The sequence below is a fragment of the Zootoca vivipara genome, chromosome 4, assembly GCF_965207765.1.
Source record: "Zootoca vivipara chromosome 4, rZooViv2.hap1.1, whole genome shotgun sequence".
NCBI classification, from domain to species: Eukaryota; Metazoa; Chordata; class Lepidosauria; order Squamata; family Lacertidae; genus Zootoca; species Zootoca vivipara.
Window position 1 is genome coordinate 97966166 of NC_142587.1, and position 19086 is coordinate 97985251.

The following is a 19086-nucleotide window of genomic DNA, read 5'->3' on the forward strand; positions in this document are numbered from 1 at the left end:
GCGCTTATCTGGTTCGCCAGAAGCGGCTTTGTCATGCTGGCCACATGACCAATAATGCGAGATGACCGCCGCAACCCCAGAGTCGGTCACGACTGGACCTAATGGTCAGGGGTCCCTTTACCTTTACAAAGGGACTTGAGGAACGCAACGGGGTAGATTTAAGAGACCAAATTCCCAAGGGCATAAAACCTGTTCAGTCAGTTTAAAATCCACTTTCCCAATTTGATGTTCTAATACATTTCTGATACAGTACATAGGGCTTTCCTGTTTCTTGCTGCTTAGGAAGCAGGCTTATAAATCTTAAACTTTAAATAGATCAGCACTTCAACATTCGGACAACCCAACAACTCAACTTCCCCACCAAAAGCCAGTAATAAAAGTTGGATCAAATTAAATTCTTATTAAAGTCTCAGCGCTAATGGATCATGTTTCCTGCATTAAACAAAAATATCTACACCCCAGGGGGAAAAAATTGGGAGCTACATGCCTTCTGTATCTACATGAGATTGGGGCACAGATCTCGATTCAAAAATGTTTCACAAATGTGGGTTATTATTATTTTGTGTGCCCCCCTCTGGTCATTAGCAGAACAATCAACCGTCCTCCTATGTATGAATTAAAATGGCCAGACAGTCACGGTTCATAAGATTTTTAATAGTCTCAGTAATTTCAGCCTTACCATTAACAGACGAAATTTTCTGCCCTTTATCTAGCCACGCTGTGTATATAGCCTATCTTGATTTCAGCAAGGCCTTTGACAAGGTGCCCCATGATATTCTTGTAAAGAAGCTGGTAAAATGCGGGCTAGACAATGCTACCATTCTGTGGATTTGGAACTGGCTGACTGACGGAACCCAAAGGGTGCTCATCAATGGCTCCTCCTCATCCTGGAGAGAAGTGACTAGTGGGGTGCCACAGGGTTCTGTCTTGGGCCCAGTCTTATTCAACATCTTCATCAATGACTTGGATGATGGGCTTGAGGGCATCCTGAGCAAGTGTGCAGATGACACCAAATTGGGAGGGGTGGGTAATACCCCAGAGGACAGGATCACACTTCAAAATGACCTTAACAGATTAGACAACTAGGCCAAAGCAAACAAGATGAATTTTAACAGGGAGAAATGTAAAGTACTGCACTTCGGCAAAAAATAATGAAAGCCACAAATACAGGATGGGGGACACCTGGCTTGAGAGCAGTACATGTGAAAAGGATCTAGGAGTCTTGGTAGACCACAAACTTGACATGAGTCAGCAGTGTGATGCAGCAGCTAAAAAAGCCAATGCAATTCTGGGCTGCATCAATAGGAGTATAGCATCTAGATCAAGGGAAGTACCCTGTTTCTCATATTTTAAGACATACCCATAAAATAAGCCATAGCAGGATTTTTAAGCATTCAAGGAATATAAGCCATACCCTGAAAATAAGACATAGTGATAGGCGCAGCAGCAATGCCGGCCGCGGCAGGAGGAGGAGGAAAAAAATAAGACATCCCTTGAAAATAAGCCATGGTGTGTTTTTTTGAGGAAAAAATAAATATAAGACGTGTCTTATAATATGAGAAACACGGTAATAGTACCACTGTATTCTGCTCTGGTCAGACCTCACTTGGAATACTGTGTCCAGTTCTGGGCACCTCAGTTCAAGAAGGATACTGACAAGCTGGAACGTGTCCAGAGGAGGGCAACTAAAATGGTCAAAGGCCTGGAAACGATGCCTTATGAGGAACGACTTAGGGAGCTGGGTATGTTTAGCCTGGAGAAGAGAAGGTTAAGGGGTGATATGATAGCCATGTTCAAATATATAAAAGGATGTCATATAGAGGAGGGAGAAAGGTTGTTTTCTGATGCTCCAGGGAAGCGGACACGGAGCAATGGATTCAAACTACAAGAAAGAAGATTCCACCTAAACATTAGGAAGAACTTCCTGACAGTAAGAGCTGTTTGGCAGTGGAATTTGCTACCAAGGAGTGTGGTGGAGTCTCCTTCTTTGGAGGTCTTTAAGCATAGGCTTGACAGGCATATGTCAAGAATGCTTTGATGGTGTTTCCTGCTTGGCAGGGGGTTGGACTGGATGGCCCTTGTGGTCTCTTCCAACTCTATGATTCTATGATTCTATTATTTACAGGAAAAAATGTTCAAGGCACATTCCACCAAATTATGAATTTGTATGTGTTTTGAACTTTGACTGGACTTTAGCATATTTGAAGTCTGATTTGAATAACAGACAAAATGATGAAAACCCCCAGATAATCACTCAAATGCTTGATATCACCAGCTCTGCTTCAAAACATCACCGCTTTCACCTCCCACTTCTTAACACTCTCTATTCCAAACTCTGAAAACCAATCCCTCCATCTTTTTCTACCAAAGAGCAAAGCTTGGCTGTATTTCAGCCCATCACCCCACCCCACCATAACTCAAAATTCACTCTCCAATGCTTGCAGACACATTCCTTATCCTTCTGTGGTGCCCAGAATTGAACACATTGTAACAACTTTAAAGATGTGCCCCCCCATGTCATTTCCTTAACATCTGCAAACATGTGTGGTGTGTTAGAAATTCACTTCTCCTGTTGCTGGATATGTGGCTAGTATGTCAAATATCCCCTTTTCCTTTCCTTTTTTTAAATGAATATTTATTGAATTTTGTAACCCATTAAAATGCAGATCTCAATCAACATGTTATATATACCATTGTTCTCCCTCCCCTCCTCTGGACTTCCCTCAACTCCCCCTCTACTGAGTTATTAGCTTTATTTGTTGTATCTTGCTTTTCCTATAGAAAAGTAAATTCCCTTATACTTTCTCTAAAATATCTGTTACTGAAATAAAGTTGTGAATGTTGATTCAAACCCTGCCAGTGAATCCAGTCCATTTTGTTCTCTCTGCAAATAGACTAAATGGTTCCCAGACTCTTTTGAAGTCATTTTTGTCCTTCTCTCGTAGTTTATCTGTTAGTTTAGCCAACTCTGCATAGTTCATCGGTTTTTCGTGCCATTGTTCCTTTGATGGTTTTTCTTCCGTCTTCCAATATTGTGCAATCAAGACTCTGGCCGCTGTTGTAGTATAAATAAATAATATCCATTTTTCTTTTGGCAGCTCTTGGTTTCAGATACCTAACAAAAAGGCTTCAGGGTGTTCAACAAAGTTCTTTTTTAAAATATATTTTTATTGCATTTATAGAGATGTATAGTACATAATATTCATATTACAGAATTTTCCAATATTCAAACAGAAAAAACCCAGAAACTAAAATCAAAAAGAAAAATACATATCCATGAAAGAATAATGCCTAACATACTTAACATATATGTACATCTTAAATATACCCTCCACCTACCTTACCCCTTAATTTGACTTCCTTCCTTCCTGTCTTTTATATTTGTATATTCTACTTTCCATGCGCCTTTTTATTTCATTTTTCCTTCTATTTCTTCCATCTTTTCTTGTCTTTAATAACCATTTCTTGTATCAAAAAGTTTCCTTACTTTACATGTTAATTACAGCATCTCCGTTTTTCACCCTATTTCTCTACATATTCCTTAAATTTCCTCCACTCCTTGTTAAATTTTTCATTATCCTGGTGTCTAATCCTCCCTGTTAATTTGGCTATACCTGCATATTCCATTAATTTTATTTCCCACTCTCTACCATTGGTATCTGTTGTTGTTTCCAAAAGCTGTGCTAATAACAGTCTTGCATATAAAAAGAATGTTTGATCATTTCTTTCCACATCTTCAGGAACCATTCCTAAAAGAAACGCTTCTGGTCTCTTTTTAAAAGTATATTTGAAGATCTTTTTTAATTAATTGTATATATTTTTGATCTTTCCACATTTCCACCACATATGTATGAAATTGCCCTCCTCTCTACCACATTTCCAGCAATTTTTGTTCCCTGTTTTATACATTTTATACAGTTTAGGAGGAGTAAGGTACCATCGGTACATCATTTTGTAAAAGTTTTCTTTTAAGGCGGTGGAGGCTGTAAATTTAATTCCAAATTTCCATAGTTTTAGCCATTTCTCATATTCTATATTATATCCTAAGTCAATTGCCCATTTGACCATGACCTCCTTGGTCTCTTCATTTTCAAATGCCATTCAAGTAGATAATCAAATTTTTGGATAATACTTTTGTTTTATTTTGTAATACAATTTTGTCCAATTCTGATCTTTGGTGTTCAAACCCTTTTGCTTTTTTATCTTATATAAAAATGTTATTCAATTGGTGATACTCCAACCAACCTCCTATTTTTTTCTTTTAACTCCTCATATGGTGTGATCCTGACATTATTATTTTCTTTCAACAACATCTCATGATGTTAACCAGCTTCTATCCATATTTGGTCTCTTGACGGCATACGCTTCATAGCGGAGACAACCACCAAGGGGTCTTACATTCAAACCATTCCTTGTACCTATTCCAAACTTCAGAGTGGCCTTTTTATTACATGATTTTAAAAATTCCTGTGCACTTCTACCTTCTCATACCAGAGGTACGCATGCCATCCGTACATGTTGTCAACCCCTTCCAGATCTAATAATTTGATGTTCTACCTAACTAAAAGGCTTCAGGGTGTTTAACAAAGTTCATTTTGAACATGAACCTGTTTACTTTCCTAGGCTTGGAAAGTGTAAGAACGGAAGTCAGTCTTATCTCTTCCGCTCTGCTGTGCTTTTGCACTGTTCTGTGTCTCCCTGTCTGTTGCTGGAGAGAGGACGCCATTATGATCCGTTTGGTGCCAATCAGCCAAACGTCTCCTTAAAAAGGCATTGATTTGCCTGGCTCCTAAAGGTGTATAATGGTTTTTCCAAGCTTTGTATGCATTCTTTTATGGGAAGTGAGTTTGGAGCTCTGACTGAAGCTCTTTCCACATTCCATGCACTGATATGGTTTATCTCCTGTATGAATTCTTTGATGGGAAGTGAGACTGTGGTTGTGACTGAAGCTCTTTCCACATTCGACACATTGATATGGTTTATCTCCTGTATGAATTCTTTGATGGGAAGTGAGATTGTGACTGTGATTGAAGCTCTTTCCACATTCCACACATTGATATGGTTTCTCCCCTGTATGAATTCTTTGATGGGAATTGAGATGGGAGCTTCGACTGAAGCTCTTTCCACATTCCACACACTGATATAGTTTCTCCCCTGTATGAATTATTTGATGGGAAGTGAGATTGTGGCTGTGACTGAAGCTCTTTCCACATTCCACACACTGATACGGTTTCTCCCCTGTATGAATTCTTTGATGGGAAGTGAGACTGTGGTTGTGACTGAAGCTCTTTCCACATTCCACACACTGATACGGTTTATCTCCTGTATGAATTATTTGATGGGAAGTGAGAGTGTCGCTCCGACTGAAGCTCTTTCCACATTCCACACACTGATATGGTTTCTCCCCGGTATGAATTCTTTGATGGGAAGTGAGTTTGGAGCTCTGACTGAAGCTCTTTCCACATTCCACACACTGATAGGGTTTCTCCCCGGTATGAATTATTTGATGGGAAGTGAGATTGTGGCTGTGACTGAAGCTCTTTCCACATTCCACACACTGATAGGGTTTCTCCCCTGTATGAATTCTTTGATGGGAAGTGAGAGAGTCGCTCCGACTGAAGCTCTTTCCACATTCCACACACTGATATGGTTTCTCCCCTGTATGAATTATTTGATGGGAAGTGAGAGAGTCACTCCGACTGAAGCTCTTTCCACATTCCACACACTGATATGGTTTCTCCCCTGTATGAATTCTTTGATGGGAAGTGAGAGAGTCGCTCCGACTGAAGCTCTTTCCACATTCCACACACTGATATGGTTTATCTCCTGTATGAATTCTTTGATGGGAAGTGAGACTGTGGTTGTGTCTGAAGCTCTTTCCACATTCCACACACTGATAGGGTTTCTCCCCTGTATGAATTATTTGATGGGAAGTGAGATGGGAGGTTCGACTGAAGCTCTTTCCACATTCCACACACTGATAGGGTTTCTCCCCTGTATGAATTATTTGATGGGAAGTGAGATTGTGGCTGTGACTGAAGCTCTTTCCACATTCCACACACTGATAGGGTTTCTCCCCTGTATGAATTCTTTGATGGGAAATGAGAGAGTCGCTCCGACTGAAGCTCTTTCCACATTCCACACATTGATATGGTTTCTCCCCTGTATGAATTATTTGATGGAAAGTGAGATGGGAGCTGAGACTGAAGCTCTTTCCACATTCCACACACTGATAGGGTTTCTTCCCTGTATGAATTCTTTGATGGGAAGTGAGATGGGAGCTCTGACTGAAGCTCTTTCCACATTCTGCGCACTGATAGGGTTTCTCCCCTGTATGAATTCTTTGATGGGAAGTGAGATTGGCGCTCTGACTGAAGCTCTTTCCACATTCCACGCACTGATAGGGTTTCTCCCCTGTATGAATTCTTTGATGGGAAGTGAGATGGGAGCTCTGACTGAAGCTCTTTCCACATTCCATGCACTGATAGAGTTTCTTTCCAATGAGATTCTGTTGATGGGAAGTGGAATGGCTGTTCTGACTGCAGCTTTCTCCACACTCCAAATTTTTACGTGGCTTCTCCTTTCTGGGGAATTTGTCGTGGTCACCTTTGTTCTCGATTTCCGATTCATCACAATCTGCAATGGAGACAAAAAGGGATTAGAGCCTCAGGAACAAATGGAGAAGAATTGAAGGGAGTTGGGTGTGTGTTCATTACCTGTGTTGTCATTAAACAACATATTTATTATTAGATTCTGATGAGTTGCTGAATGTTGCTATGTTTGATATACAGTAGTGGTCAAAATTGTGGAGGACTTATCATAAAATTATATATCAATGGAAAGATAATTTAACCAAGAATAAAATTCAACACAGTTTGCTCAATTAGCCGTATTCTGTCAAATATTATAGCCAAATAACCAGAAAAAGAAAGAGTTGACTGGCCACCCAGAAAGCAATGTAAAATAGTACTATTAAGTGAACAAGGCTACAGTTATGAAAATATTAGAAGAGAGATTGGGGAAAACTTAACCAAAGCTGGCAATTCTATATTTTTGAAGAGGTATAAAGAGACTCGGTCTCTACAAAATCAGTCTGGTAAAGGCAGGAAAAGGTGCACAAAGGCAAGTGACGATCGAAGAATGGAGACACTATCCGTACATGATACGAAGAAAATAATCTGGGTGTATACAAGATGACATGGCGCAATGCAATGTGACGCTGAGTGCAAGGACTGGTCTAAATGTTATAATTCCTAGGAAAAAGCCATTGTTATCTCTCAAGCAAAGGTTGAAAAGATTAAACCCATGTTAACTGGACAGAGGAACAATGCTGTTGTTGTTTAGTCATTTAGTCGTGTCCGACTCTTCGTGACCCCATGGACCATAGCACGCCAGGCACTCCTGTCATGCACTGCCTCCCGCAGTTTGGTCAAACTCATGTTCGTAGCTGCCAAGTTATCCCTTTTTTTAAGGGATTTTCCCTTATGCTGAATAGGCTTCCTCGCAAGAAAAGGGAAAACTTGGCAGCTATGCATGTTCGTAGCTTCGAGAACACTGTCTTTTTTTTATTACCATAATTGTTATTGTTTCTTCATAAATAAACATAATCAAATATTCTTCCATAATCACAACTTAAGTTGAAAAATATATCCCTGATTATACCTTTTTAGGGATATCTCCTTTAATTACAACATATTTTCCATTTGTTCTGCCGAACACGGCTTCCCCTTTCTCCCATCCTTGGTTTTATTAATCAAGTTTTTACAACTTGCGCTCATATAAAACAGCTTCTTATTAGTGTTCTTACATCTTATCATCCTCTATGTAATCTCCATTATTTACAGATGCAGGTATCATGAAGTCACAAAAGATACAATTGGTGTTTCGCAGTGTGTTTTAAGATATTCCGTAAATTTTCCCCATTCTTTCTCGATTTTCTGATCTTTTTGGTCTCTTACTCTTCCAGTCAGCTTAGCTAGCTCTATATATTCTACCATTTTCTCTTTCCAGTCCGCTATTGATGGTACCATAGTGGATTTCCATTTCTGGGCTAGGAGCACCCTGGCTGCTGTGGTGGCATACATAAATATTCTTACATCTTCTTTTCTTATTTCCTTCCCAATTAAGCCCAACAAACATAATTCAGGTTTCTTTGGGAATGTGTATTTTAACAATCTTTTTAACTCATTATAAATCGCCTCCCAAAAGGGTTTAACTGTTTTGCATTGCCACCACATATGATATATTTCTCCAACCTCCTCCCTGCACTTCCAGCATTTCCTGTCCTGTTTCTTATGAATTCTCGCTAGCTTGACTGGGGTCAGATACCAACGGTACATAAGTTTCATAATGTTTTCTTTTAATATCGTACACGCGGTGAACTTGATGTTAGAATTCCATAGTTTTAACCAGAGATCAATTTCTATGTTGTGGCCGATGTCCCTTGCCCATTTGATCATGACGTCTTTTGTTTCTTCGTCCTTGGTATTCCATTCGAGAATAATTTCATACATGTTCATAGCTGCCAAGTTTTCCCTTTTCTCGCGAGGAAGCTTATTCAGCATAAGGGAAAATCCCTTTTAAAAAGGGATAACTTGGCAGCTATGCATGTTTGACAACATCTTTTTATTTCCTTCCACAATTTCTATTTGAAATTTAGATTTCTCCCTTTCAAAACCATTCCTCCTATTATCTTCCTTGAATAAGTCTACAACCTGATAGTACTGTAGCCAACTGGTCATTTTAGATTTTAATTGATCATAGGGTCTAATTTTCCAGCCTTCATCTGATCTTATTATTATGTCGCCATATGTTAACCAGTTAGTTTCCATATTTTTTTTCTTAACTGTCAAGGCTTCAGTTGGTGATAACCACAAAGGGGTCTTTCTTTCTAGTAAGTTTTTATACCTTTCCCACACTTCATAAATAGGCTTTATGAATACATGTGATAAGAATCCTTTGTGCACTTTTACCTTATTATACCACAGGTACGAGTGCCACCCGTACCTGTTCTTAAAACCTTCCAGGTCTAGTAAGTCAACATCTTTTAAAGCCATCCATTCCCTAGCCCAGACTAGACAGGCGGCCTCATAATATGTTTTTAAGTCTGGCAGGGCAAAGCCTCCCCGTTCTTTTTTGTCTATTAACAATTTGTGCTTTATCCTTGGGGGCTTTCCCTGCCATACAAATCTTGAAATCTTTCTTCTCCATTGATCGAGGCAGCCTGTCCCTTTAACCACCGGGAGTGTTTGGAAAAGGAAAAGCATCCTCGGGAGTAAATTCATCTTTATTGTGGCTATTCGGCCGCATAATGACAAATTTAGGTTTTTCCATTTTTCTAAATCCTTTTCTATATCCTTCCAAGTTGTTTCGTAGTTGTCATTGAATAAGTTAATATTTTTGGATGATATCCATATCCCTAAATATTTTATTTTTTTGACTGCCATTATACCATATTCGTTCTGTAGTTCCACTATCTCCTGTTTACTTAATTTTTTGACCAACATTTTAGTTTTTCCAGTGTTCAGCCTAAAACCGGCAAGCGTACCGAATTCCTTTATTTCTTTTAGAGCTTCTTTAATGCTGTCCTGCGGGTCCTCTAGCATTAGAACCAAGTCGTCCGCAAACGCTTTTTGTTTAAATTCTTTCCTCCCCAGTTTTATGCCCTTTATTGCTTTATTTTCCCTTATTTTTTTCATTAGTATTTCTAACACCGAGATAAATAATAAAGGTGACAAGGGGCACCCTTGTCTCGTGCCTTTTTCAATATTTAGCTCCTCGGTTAATACACTGTTTATTATAAGTTTGGCCTTTTGCTCGTTATAAATGGCTTTGATGCCATTCAAAAAAGTTTCTCCTACGCCCAACATTTCCAAAGATTTTTGCATAAATTTCCATGATATATTGTCGAATGCCTTCTTGGCATCGACAAATATTAGGGCAGACTTCACATCTATCCTCATATCTAAATACTCAATGACGTCTATAACTGTTCTTACATTATTTCTCATATAACGTCCTGGCAAGAATCCAGTTTGGTCCTTATGTATAATCTTATTCAGGACCTGTTTCCATCTATTTGCCAAAATATCCGCATATATTTTATAATCGGTGTTGAGCAACGATATTGGGCGATAGTTCTTTATATTTAACAAATCGGCATCTCCTTTTGGTATTAATGTGATAAAGGCGTTTTTCCATGAATCAGGTATTACACCATTTGTTAAGATATTATTTACAACTCTCAGCAATATTGGTGACAACTGTTCTTTCAATTCCTTATAAAATTTAGCTGATAGCCCGTCAGGTCCAGGCGCCTTTCCTAATTTCAATCTTGCCATTGCTCCATGTAACTCCTCTAATGTTATTGATTCATTCAGGTAGCTTTTTTGATCTTCTGTTATTCTATCCAGCTTACAAGATATCAAGTATCTATCCATCTCACTTTCCATTTCCTTACCTTTCTGATATAATTCTTTATAGAACCTCTGAAATTCCTTCCTAATTTCATTTGGATCCTCAATTATCTTTTCATTTTTCAGTATTTTGTTTACATAGTTTTGCTTTTGTTGCCTTTTTAGTTGCCAGGCTAAAAGCTTACCACATTTATTGGCATATTCAAAATTTCTCTGCTTTAGCCATTTCAACTTCCACTCCACCTCCTGGTTTATCATCGTAGAAAACTGGGTTTGTAGCATAGATATCTTTTGTTTTATCTGCTGATTCCCTGGTTTACTGATTAGCAGCTTCTCATTTTCCATAAGACTTTGTATCAACATCTCTTTTTTCTTGTCCCTCTCCCTCTTTTATATACTATTCTGTTGGATTAAAAAACCCCTCGCTACCGCTTTACTAGCGTCCCATACGACATTTAAATTCGTTTCTTTGTCTAGGTTTAAGTCAAAATATTGTTTCATCATATCACTAGCTTTTTCCACCACCCTTTGGTCGTTAAATAAACTTTCGTTCATTCGCCATCTAAACGATACATCTTCTTTTTTTAATTCCATAAACATTGGACTGTGATCGGAAAGGGTTCTTGGTTGGATTACAACTTTTCTCACCTTGGGGATTAATTCTTTTGACAACCATATATGGTCTATTCTCCCAGAGCTTTTATTTGAATTGGAGTAATATGTAAACTGTTTCGTGGTTGGAAATTTATATCTCCAGATATCAATTAATCCCAAATTTTCAACCATCTTAAAAAAACTTTTGGGTAGTTTCCCTTCAAACATATCCTTCTTTCTTACTGTTCTATCCATTTCCGGGCTTACTACACCGTTTAAGTCTCCTAACAAAATTATTTTCTGGTCCACGAACTCTTGTAGGTTTCTTTCCAATTTTTTGAAAAAGCCGGCTTTCCCTTGATTTGGAGCATAGACACCGACAACCAATACTTTCTCTCCCCACATCGTTGTTTGTACCACCACTACCCTCCCCTCTTCGTCATTATAAATCAAATTTGGTTCAAATTTTTCTTTTATATATAGAACTACACCTCTTTTTTTCTCATCCACAGTTGCAAAATCCAAGCCTAATTTCTTATTTACTAAAATTCTTCTATGTTTTTTTGAAATATGGGTTTCCTGTAAGCAAATAATATCTAATTTTTGTTTTCCCAATACATATTCAAATTTGTTCCTTTTACTCTTACAGTTCAAACCATTTACATTCCACGATTGTATCTTTAATGCCATAATCTTTATTCAGTTATTATCAATATTTTTTATATATCTTTTGAATTATTCCTATATCTCCTTCTCAATATCTTTAATATCTTCTGATTCAGCCTCTTCGATTTCCTCTAAATTTTCTTCTCCACTTTTCTCATCTGTCTCCTCCTCTTCTCCCCCCTTCGCCCCTTCATCCTCCTTTTTTTCCCATCCTAAAATTTCTTTATACTTCCTTCTAAATATGTCAATTTCGTGGGATCCTTTGATAGTAAATCTTTTTCCTTTAAAGTAGAACGAAATTCCATCCAAAATTTCCCACCTAAAGCTAATATCGTTCTTCCTTAAGATGGAGACCATCTCACGATAACTGTCCCTCTTGCGCAAAATTCGAGAACACTGTCCAACCATCTCGTCCTCTGTCGTTCCCCTCTCCTTGTGCCCTCAATCTTTCCTAACATCAGGGTCTTTTCCAGGGAATCTTCTCTTCTCATGAGGAGGCCAAAGTATTGGAGCCTCAGCTTCAGGATCTGTCCTTCCAGTGAGCACTCAGGGCTGATTTCCTTCAGAATGGATAGGTTTGATCTTCTTGCAGTCCATGGGACTCTCAAGAGTCTCCTCCAGCACCATAATTCAAAAGCATCAATTCTTCAGCGATCAGCCTTCTTGATGGTCCAGCTCTCACTTCCATACATCACTACTGGGAAAACCATAGCTTTAACTATACGGACCTTTGTCGGCAAGGTGATGTCTCTGCTTTTTAAGATGCCGTCTAGGTTTATTATTGATTTTCTCCCAAGAAGCAGGCATCTTTTAATTTCGTGACTGCTGTGATCAAGGAGCCCAAGAAAGTAAAATCTCTCAATTTTGAACCAATCAGTTGTTCCATATCCAGTTCTAACTGTAGCTTCTTGTCCCACATAGAGATTTCTCAGGAGACAGATGAGGTGATCAGGCACTCCCATTTCTTTAAGAACTTGCCATGGTTTGCTGTGGTCGACACAGTCAAAGGCCTTTGCATAGTCAATGAAGCAGAAGTAGATGTTTTTCTGGAACTCTCTAGCTTTCTCCATAATCCAGCGCATGTTTGCTATTTGGTCTCTGGTTCCTTTGCCCCTTCGAAATCCAGTTTGCTCTTCTGGGAGTTCTCGGTCCACATACTGCCTAAGCCTGCCTTGTAGAATTTTAAGCATAACCTTGCTAGCGTGTGAAATGAGCACAATTGTGCGGTAGTTGGAGCATTCTTTGGCACTGCCCTTCTTTGGAATTGGGATGTAGACTGAACTTCTCCATTCCTCTGGCCATTGCTGAGTTTTCCAAACTTGCTGGCATATTGGGTGTAGCACCTTAACAGCATCATCTTTTAAAATTTTAAATAGTTCAGCTGGAATATCATCACTTCCACTGACCTTGTTATGAGCAGTGCTTTCTAAGGCCCATTTGACTTCACTCTCCAAGATGTCTGGCTCAAGGTCAGCAACCACACTACCTGGGGTGTACGAGACCTCCATATCTTTCTGGTATAATTCCTCTGTGTATTCTTGCCACCTCTTCTTGATGTCTTCTGCTTCTGTTAGGTCCTTACTACTTTTGTCCTTTATTATGGTAATCTTTGTACGAAATGTTCCTTTCATATCTCCAGTTTTTTTGAACAGATCTCTGGTTTTCCCCATTCTATTATTTTCCTCTATTTCTTTGCATTGCTCGTTTAAGAAGGCCCTCTTGTCTCTCCTTGCTATTTTTGGGAAATCTGCATTCAGTTTCCTGTATCTTTCCCTATCTCCCTCGCATTTTGCTTGCCTTCTCTCTCCCGCTATTTGTAAGGCCTCGTTGGACAGCCATTTTGCTTTCTTGCATTTCCTTTTCCTTGGGATGGTTTTCGTTGCTGCTTCCTATATGATGTTACGAGTCTCCATCCATAGTTCTTCAGGCACTCTGTCCACCAAATCTAAATCCTTAAACCTGTTCTCACTTCCACTGTGTATTCATTAGGGATTTGATTTAGATTGTATCTTACTGGCCCAGTGGTTTTTCCTACTTTCTTCAGTTTAAGCTGGAATTTTGCTATAAGAAGCTGGTGATCTGAGTTACAGTCAGCTCCAGGTCTTGTTTTTGCTGACTGTATAGAGCTTCTTCATCTTTGGCTGCAGAGAATATAATCAATCTGATTTCGATGCTGCCCATTTGGTGATATCCATGTGTAGAGTCGTCTCTTGTGTTTGTGTTTGTGATGACCAGCTTGTTCTCTTGACAGAACTCTATTAGCCTTTGCCCTGCTTCATTTTGAACTCCAAGTCCAAACTTGCCAGTTGTTCCTTTTATCTCTTGATTCCCTACTTTAGCATTCCAATCTCCTGTAATGAGAACATCCGTCTTTGGTGTCATTTCTAGAAGGTGTTGTAAGTTTCATAGAATTGGTCAATTTCAGTTTCTTCAGTAGTTGGTGCATAAACTTGGATCACTGTGATGTTAAAAGGTCTGCCTTGGATTCGTATCGAGATCATTCTGTCATTTTTGAGATTGCATCCCATTACAGCTTTCGCCACTCTTTTGTTGACTATGAGGGCCACTCCATTTCTTCTACGGGATTCTTGCCCACAGTAGTAGATATGATAGTCATCCAAACTGAATTCGCCCATTCCCCTCCATTTTAGTTCACTGATGCCCAGGATGTCAATATTTATTCTGGCCATCTCATTTTTTACAACATCCAGCTTACCATTATCCATGGTTCTTACATTCCAGGTTCCTATGCAATATTTTTCTTTACAGCATCGGACTTTCCTTTCGCATATCCGCAACTGAGCGACTTCAGTTTCGCTTCCAGGCATATCCGCAACGGAGCGATGAGACCCGAATCTCCTTGCTTGGTAATGATGGTAAGGAGAAGAATCAGAGAAGATTTACATCCTACTTACATTACACCGACCGTGAAATACCCAAATAGTGTGGTGATCTGGGGTTGTATGGCAGCAAAAGGTGTGGGCAGAATTTGTGTCATTAATGGGAATGTAAATGCCCCAAAATAAATGAAATACTTGAGCCCAAACTGAAGCGTTCCGCAGGTGATTTTTTCCCAGACACTGAAGCATTTATAAATATCTATATACATATTTATTTATTTATTTATTCATTTCAGCAGGATTCAGCTCCATATCATGTTGCTGTGTGCAAAAGGTGCTTTCAAGATAATAATATTCCACTGCTGGAATAGCCTAGGAACAGCCCACACTTTAACCCAATGAGAAATCTATGGAGCCGACTAAAGAAACTTGTTAGTCAGAAGCAACCCAGCAATAAAGCCCAATTAACAGAGGCAATAATTCAGTCTTGGTTTCACATTATTACAGCTGCAGAAATAAAAACTTGGTTCACTTCACGGGAAGGCGTTGTAAGGCCGTAATTAAAGCTAAAGGTTACCAATGGTAACCAAAGGTTTCACGTATTTTCTTTATGACTGCTGTTCTAATAAATACTCCATAAAATTTCTTGCATTACATTCTTCATTAAACTGTGTTTCCACTGATTTTTAATGTTATGGTATTACTCCAAACAAAAGTGGTGTTATGAGCCATCGAACCTCAGAAATACACTTTACCAAAAGGTTTCCCTAATTTTGGCCCCTAGTATAAGTTGTTCATTTTAAAGTTAAAGTTCTTTTTATATGGGATCAGATTGTTATTATTTATGTTTCATGTTTATATATAAAAAAATTCCAGCAGCACCTTAGTTAGAGAAGCCGCCCAGAATGGCTGGGGGCATCCAAGCCATATAGGCAGGGTATAAATAAAAATTATTATTATTATTACAGTGGTACCTCAATTTAAGAACAGCCCTGTTCTGGAAAAGATCAAGTTGGTAAACCGAGTTACCATTGTATTATTATTATTATTCATTACTGTTACTACCACCAGAGATTCAATAAGCCTAGCTCTTCTCTGGGATGAATTTTGTTTGGCCCAGTCATGGCATCCCCTCCATCTCCAATGTCAGTCGTCTCCTTGGTGAACCCAAGACTGACAGGAGCAGAAACAAAAACAGAAAACCTAAAGCTACTTATCTTTCCTAACAATTCTGAACCTGACATTTAAGATGGCCTGGGCAGTTCAGAGCAGCCCAACCGTGGTAGAAAAAGGAACAATTTGAGGAAGATTGTTCAATGAAAGAACTGTAATTTATTGTTTAATGTGGGGGTGTTAGGTTCCCAGGTGTTATAGGGGCTACTGTTGAGCTCTGTGAAAATATATGAGGTTGGTCACATAGAAGTATTTTTTAAATTTCCAGGCAGATATGATGATCCCTCAGGGAGCCTTACCAAGAGAGGCCACGATCCCACGATTCTCCTCCATGACCTCCTTATGCAGAGCTCTCTGGTCAGGATCCAGCAACGCCCACTCCTCGTCCGTGAAACGCACAGCGACATCTTCAAAGCACACTGGACCCTAAAAGCAAAAGGGAAATGTCATCCTCTGAGACAGCATCAATATTTATCTGCTACACAATGCTCTGTTGTTTCCTTCCTGTTAATTGCGGTGTTGTTTCAATAGGATTGCTTTGCTGCACGGGTGTCAAAGCGGCTAGCAACGCCCCTGGGGGGCAGTCTCAATTTTGCAGTGGATGGGGCTGGTTAGGTGAATCCAGGCCACTATTTCTCCTCATTTGTCCTCCTCCTTATCCTGACTCACCTCTGCCTCTCGACCTCCCTCCTCCCACTCGCCTCCTTCCTCTTCTGCCTCTGATTGTGGACTGCATTCTGCCACAGAGTCTCCCAGCTCACTAAGCCCTGTTAGCCCTTCAGCTTCTGACACCTCCTCTTCCCAGGCTTCTCCCTCTTCCCCCCCATCCTTCTTCTACCTCCACTTCTTGGGCTCTGAGCCATCTTCTCTTCCTGGTTCCCCAGCTGCAACCTCCCACCATTCCTCTGGGCCCAACCAGCCCATGACATTGCTCCATCCCTCGGCCTCTGTCCCCACAAGGCAGCTTCCCCTGACCTGATCTGGTTCCACAGCCGCTGCTTCCCTTCGTCTCCTATGAATAGACGGATCAGGAGGTTTTGCCGGCATCATTCTGTCACCTGCAAGAGAAAAAAGGTAAACAGGACACCAGGAGTGCGTGCTTCTCTCACAGGTGAAAAAGGGCATCTCTAACTACAGATGGGCCTTTGAGAAAGCCTTACCTGCTGAGAACATTTAGACGTTTGTGCCCATTTCATATGTTTGCTGTGCAGAAATACATCTCCCCACCCTTATTCCCAATTGTCTCCCCTCAAAACAAGAGGAGACGAACCCTCAGATGAGTTAGGAAAAGAACAGAATGAGGCCAAATGGAGAAAAACCACCTTCCTCCTTAGCCAGTGGCCTCTCTCTGGTGTCCAACGGAGGCCTCTCTGCCTCACAGGAATCCAGGTCCATTTCTGCAAAATAATCCTTTCCCTGAAAAAGAAACAAGGATTCAAAACAGAGAATGGGAAGAAATATTAGAAAGAGAATGACAAAGACTTGAAGGGTGTGAGATCTCATTCCATGGATGCATTCCCAGAAAACAGATGGGTCATCAGGAGACCATTATGGGATGTTCTCTGTCCTGTTTTGAGCCCCTTGGGAGTATCCAGAGGAAAGTCTCCCTCACCTGCTTTCTCTCCTCTGCCTGACTCAGGAGGAAACCTTCGGCCAGGGCCACCGCCTGGGAACTGGTCTCCGCTCTGCATTCCCTCACCCAGCTCTCCATCTCCGGGGGAAGGACAGCCAGGAACTGCTCCAAGATCACCAGGTCCAGCATCTCAGCTTTCGTGTGCCTTTCTGGCTTCAGCCACTGGTGGCAAAAGTGGTAGAGTCGGCTGCAAACCTCTCGGGGTCCTTTGGCCTCCTGGCAGCAGAACTGCCTCAACTTCTGGCTCTGCACCTCTGAGCGGAGGGTGTCCTCCTCACCCAGGATCTTCTGCACTGGGTTTTCCCAGAATCTCCCACTGCTCCCAGTTTGGATGGCATGTCTTCCTTCTGTTCGAGGGCCAGCTGAGTCTCGCTCATCCATCTGTGCTCTCAGGAAGCCTCTGAGAGATCAGAAGGAACCCTTTGGTCTTCTGCCAAGTTCTGTCGTAATGAAAAGCTCTAGCAAATCCTACAAAGGAAATACATTGTTCTGTTACAGAATTTGTAGGACCGGGGGGGGGGGAGGGGGTTGTTACCTGAGCAAGCATGGATGGGTCTTGCTGGGAACCAATGCTGGACTGCAACATATCTCAGACAATGAGCTATCTTTTTGAAAAGAAAGAGGAGGAGGAAGAGGAGAATAAATAAGTCCCTAGCCTTCTTGGTTGTTTTTTTAAAATATATCTTTATTGTTCAAAACTTATCAGACTAACATACTTTCTACATACATATTCACACCTACCAACATATACTTCACATCTCACTAACATCTCATTAACTCATTACTAAAAACGTACATATTTCACCCCATCAACATACATTCACCCCACCTTGACACATAACAAAGGACTTAACACACACACATAACAAAATTCCTACAATGGAACATAAAAACACATTGTTATACAACTTTCAAGATTTTACATTCTTCCCCAGAAACTAAAAACTAGCTGTATTTTATGATATTTTCGCACAGTTTGTATGCAATGCAGCAGACAGTGGGCTGGGATCCCTCTCTTTATTCCTCGCCTTTCTCGCCCACCTTTCCTTCCTTCCTCCACGTGGGGCTTTTTTTGGAGGGGGGGGGGCTAGTCCACCTCCTCGTCCAGCTTTGGAAAACCATTTGCACATGTTTCCTCTGTTGTGCAATGACGCTGAGCGACTCACACAGAGTTAAAGTTCTAGGGACTCCTTTGTTTGAAGAAGGGAGATTTCGTGGGAGTTTGGCATCCTCTGATCTCCAGGAAGGAGAGCGTTGCAGACCTCGCCCCCCCTCCCTGGCAGGACCCTCTCCTCCCTGACTTGGGGTTGTCCCCCCCCAGGCATCCTCCCCTGCTGCACCCTGGGACCCCCACCGTCTCCTCACTGCACCCTGGGGGGGGGGGGGAGAGGAGACTCACCAGATCCCAGGAGGGGACAGCGATGCAGCCCTTGCAGGAGAGACACCAAAGCAGGAAAGGACTGAGGAGGGAGGGGCCTTGGCTGTGGAGGACCTGGCTCCCCCTTGCCTCCTGTCCTCTCTAGGAAGGCAGCTCGGTTCTCTTTAACCCTTGCAAAGCCGAGCTCGCCGAGCTCAGCCCTCTCTCGCTTGGCAGAACCTTGGCTTTTTATTATTTTTAATGGATTTAGGGGTGCAGTTGCCCCCCCCTGGCTACGCCAATGCCCAATATCCTTTGGGGGGTGAGGCTCTTGGTTGGACTCTGAGCATCTCCCTCTGTTGGCCGGAAACCAGAGGACCAGCTTGCAGGGAAAAGGGCTTTGCAGGA

At 40.9% G+C, this 19086-nt stretch overlaps 1 protein-coding gene across 3 annotated transcripts; it reads right to left on the reverse strand.

The window, feature by feature from the left end:
• Positions 1-3134: 3134 nt before the first annotated feature.
• On the reverse strand, positions 3135-18840 carry LOC132592034 (uncharacterized). Of its 3 annotated transcripts, XM_088668853.1 has the most exons (8): positions 18721-18780; positions 17857-17926; positions 17301-17789; positions 17011-17104; positions 16664-16746; positions 15988-16114; positions 14392-14538; positions 3135-6636 (listed from the first exon to the last, which is right to left on the reverse strand). In XM_088668853.1, the coding sequence occupies exons 3-8, from the start codon at positions 17700-17702 to the stop codon at positions 4790-4792; spliced, it is 2700 nt and encodes an 899-aa protein (XP_088524979.1). In that variant the 5' UTR covers positions 17703-17789; positions 17857-17926; positions 18721-18780; the 3' UTR covers positions 3135-4789. The 3 variants fall into 3 exon arrangements, with proteins under 3 accessions (XP_088524979.1, XP_088524978.1, XP_088524980.1); XM_088668852.1 differs by lacking the exon at positions 17857-17926 and having other exon boundaries at positions 18721-18840; XM_088668854.1 differs by lacking the exons at positions 14392-14538; positions 17857-17926 and having other exon boundaries at positions 3136-6636; positions 18721-18840.
• Positions 18841-19086: the final 246 nt, after the last annotated feature.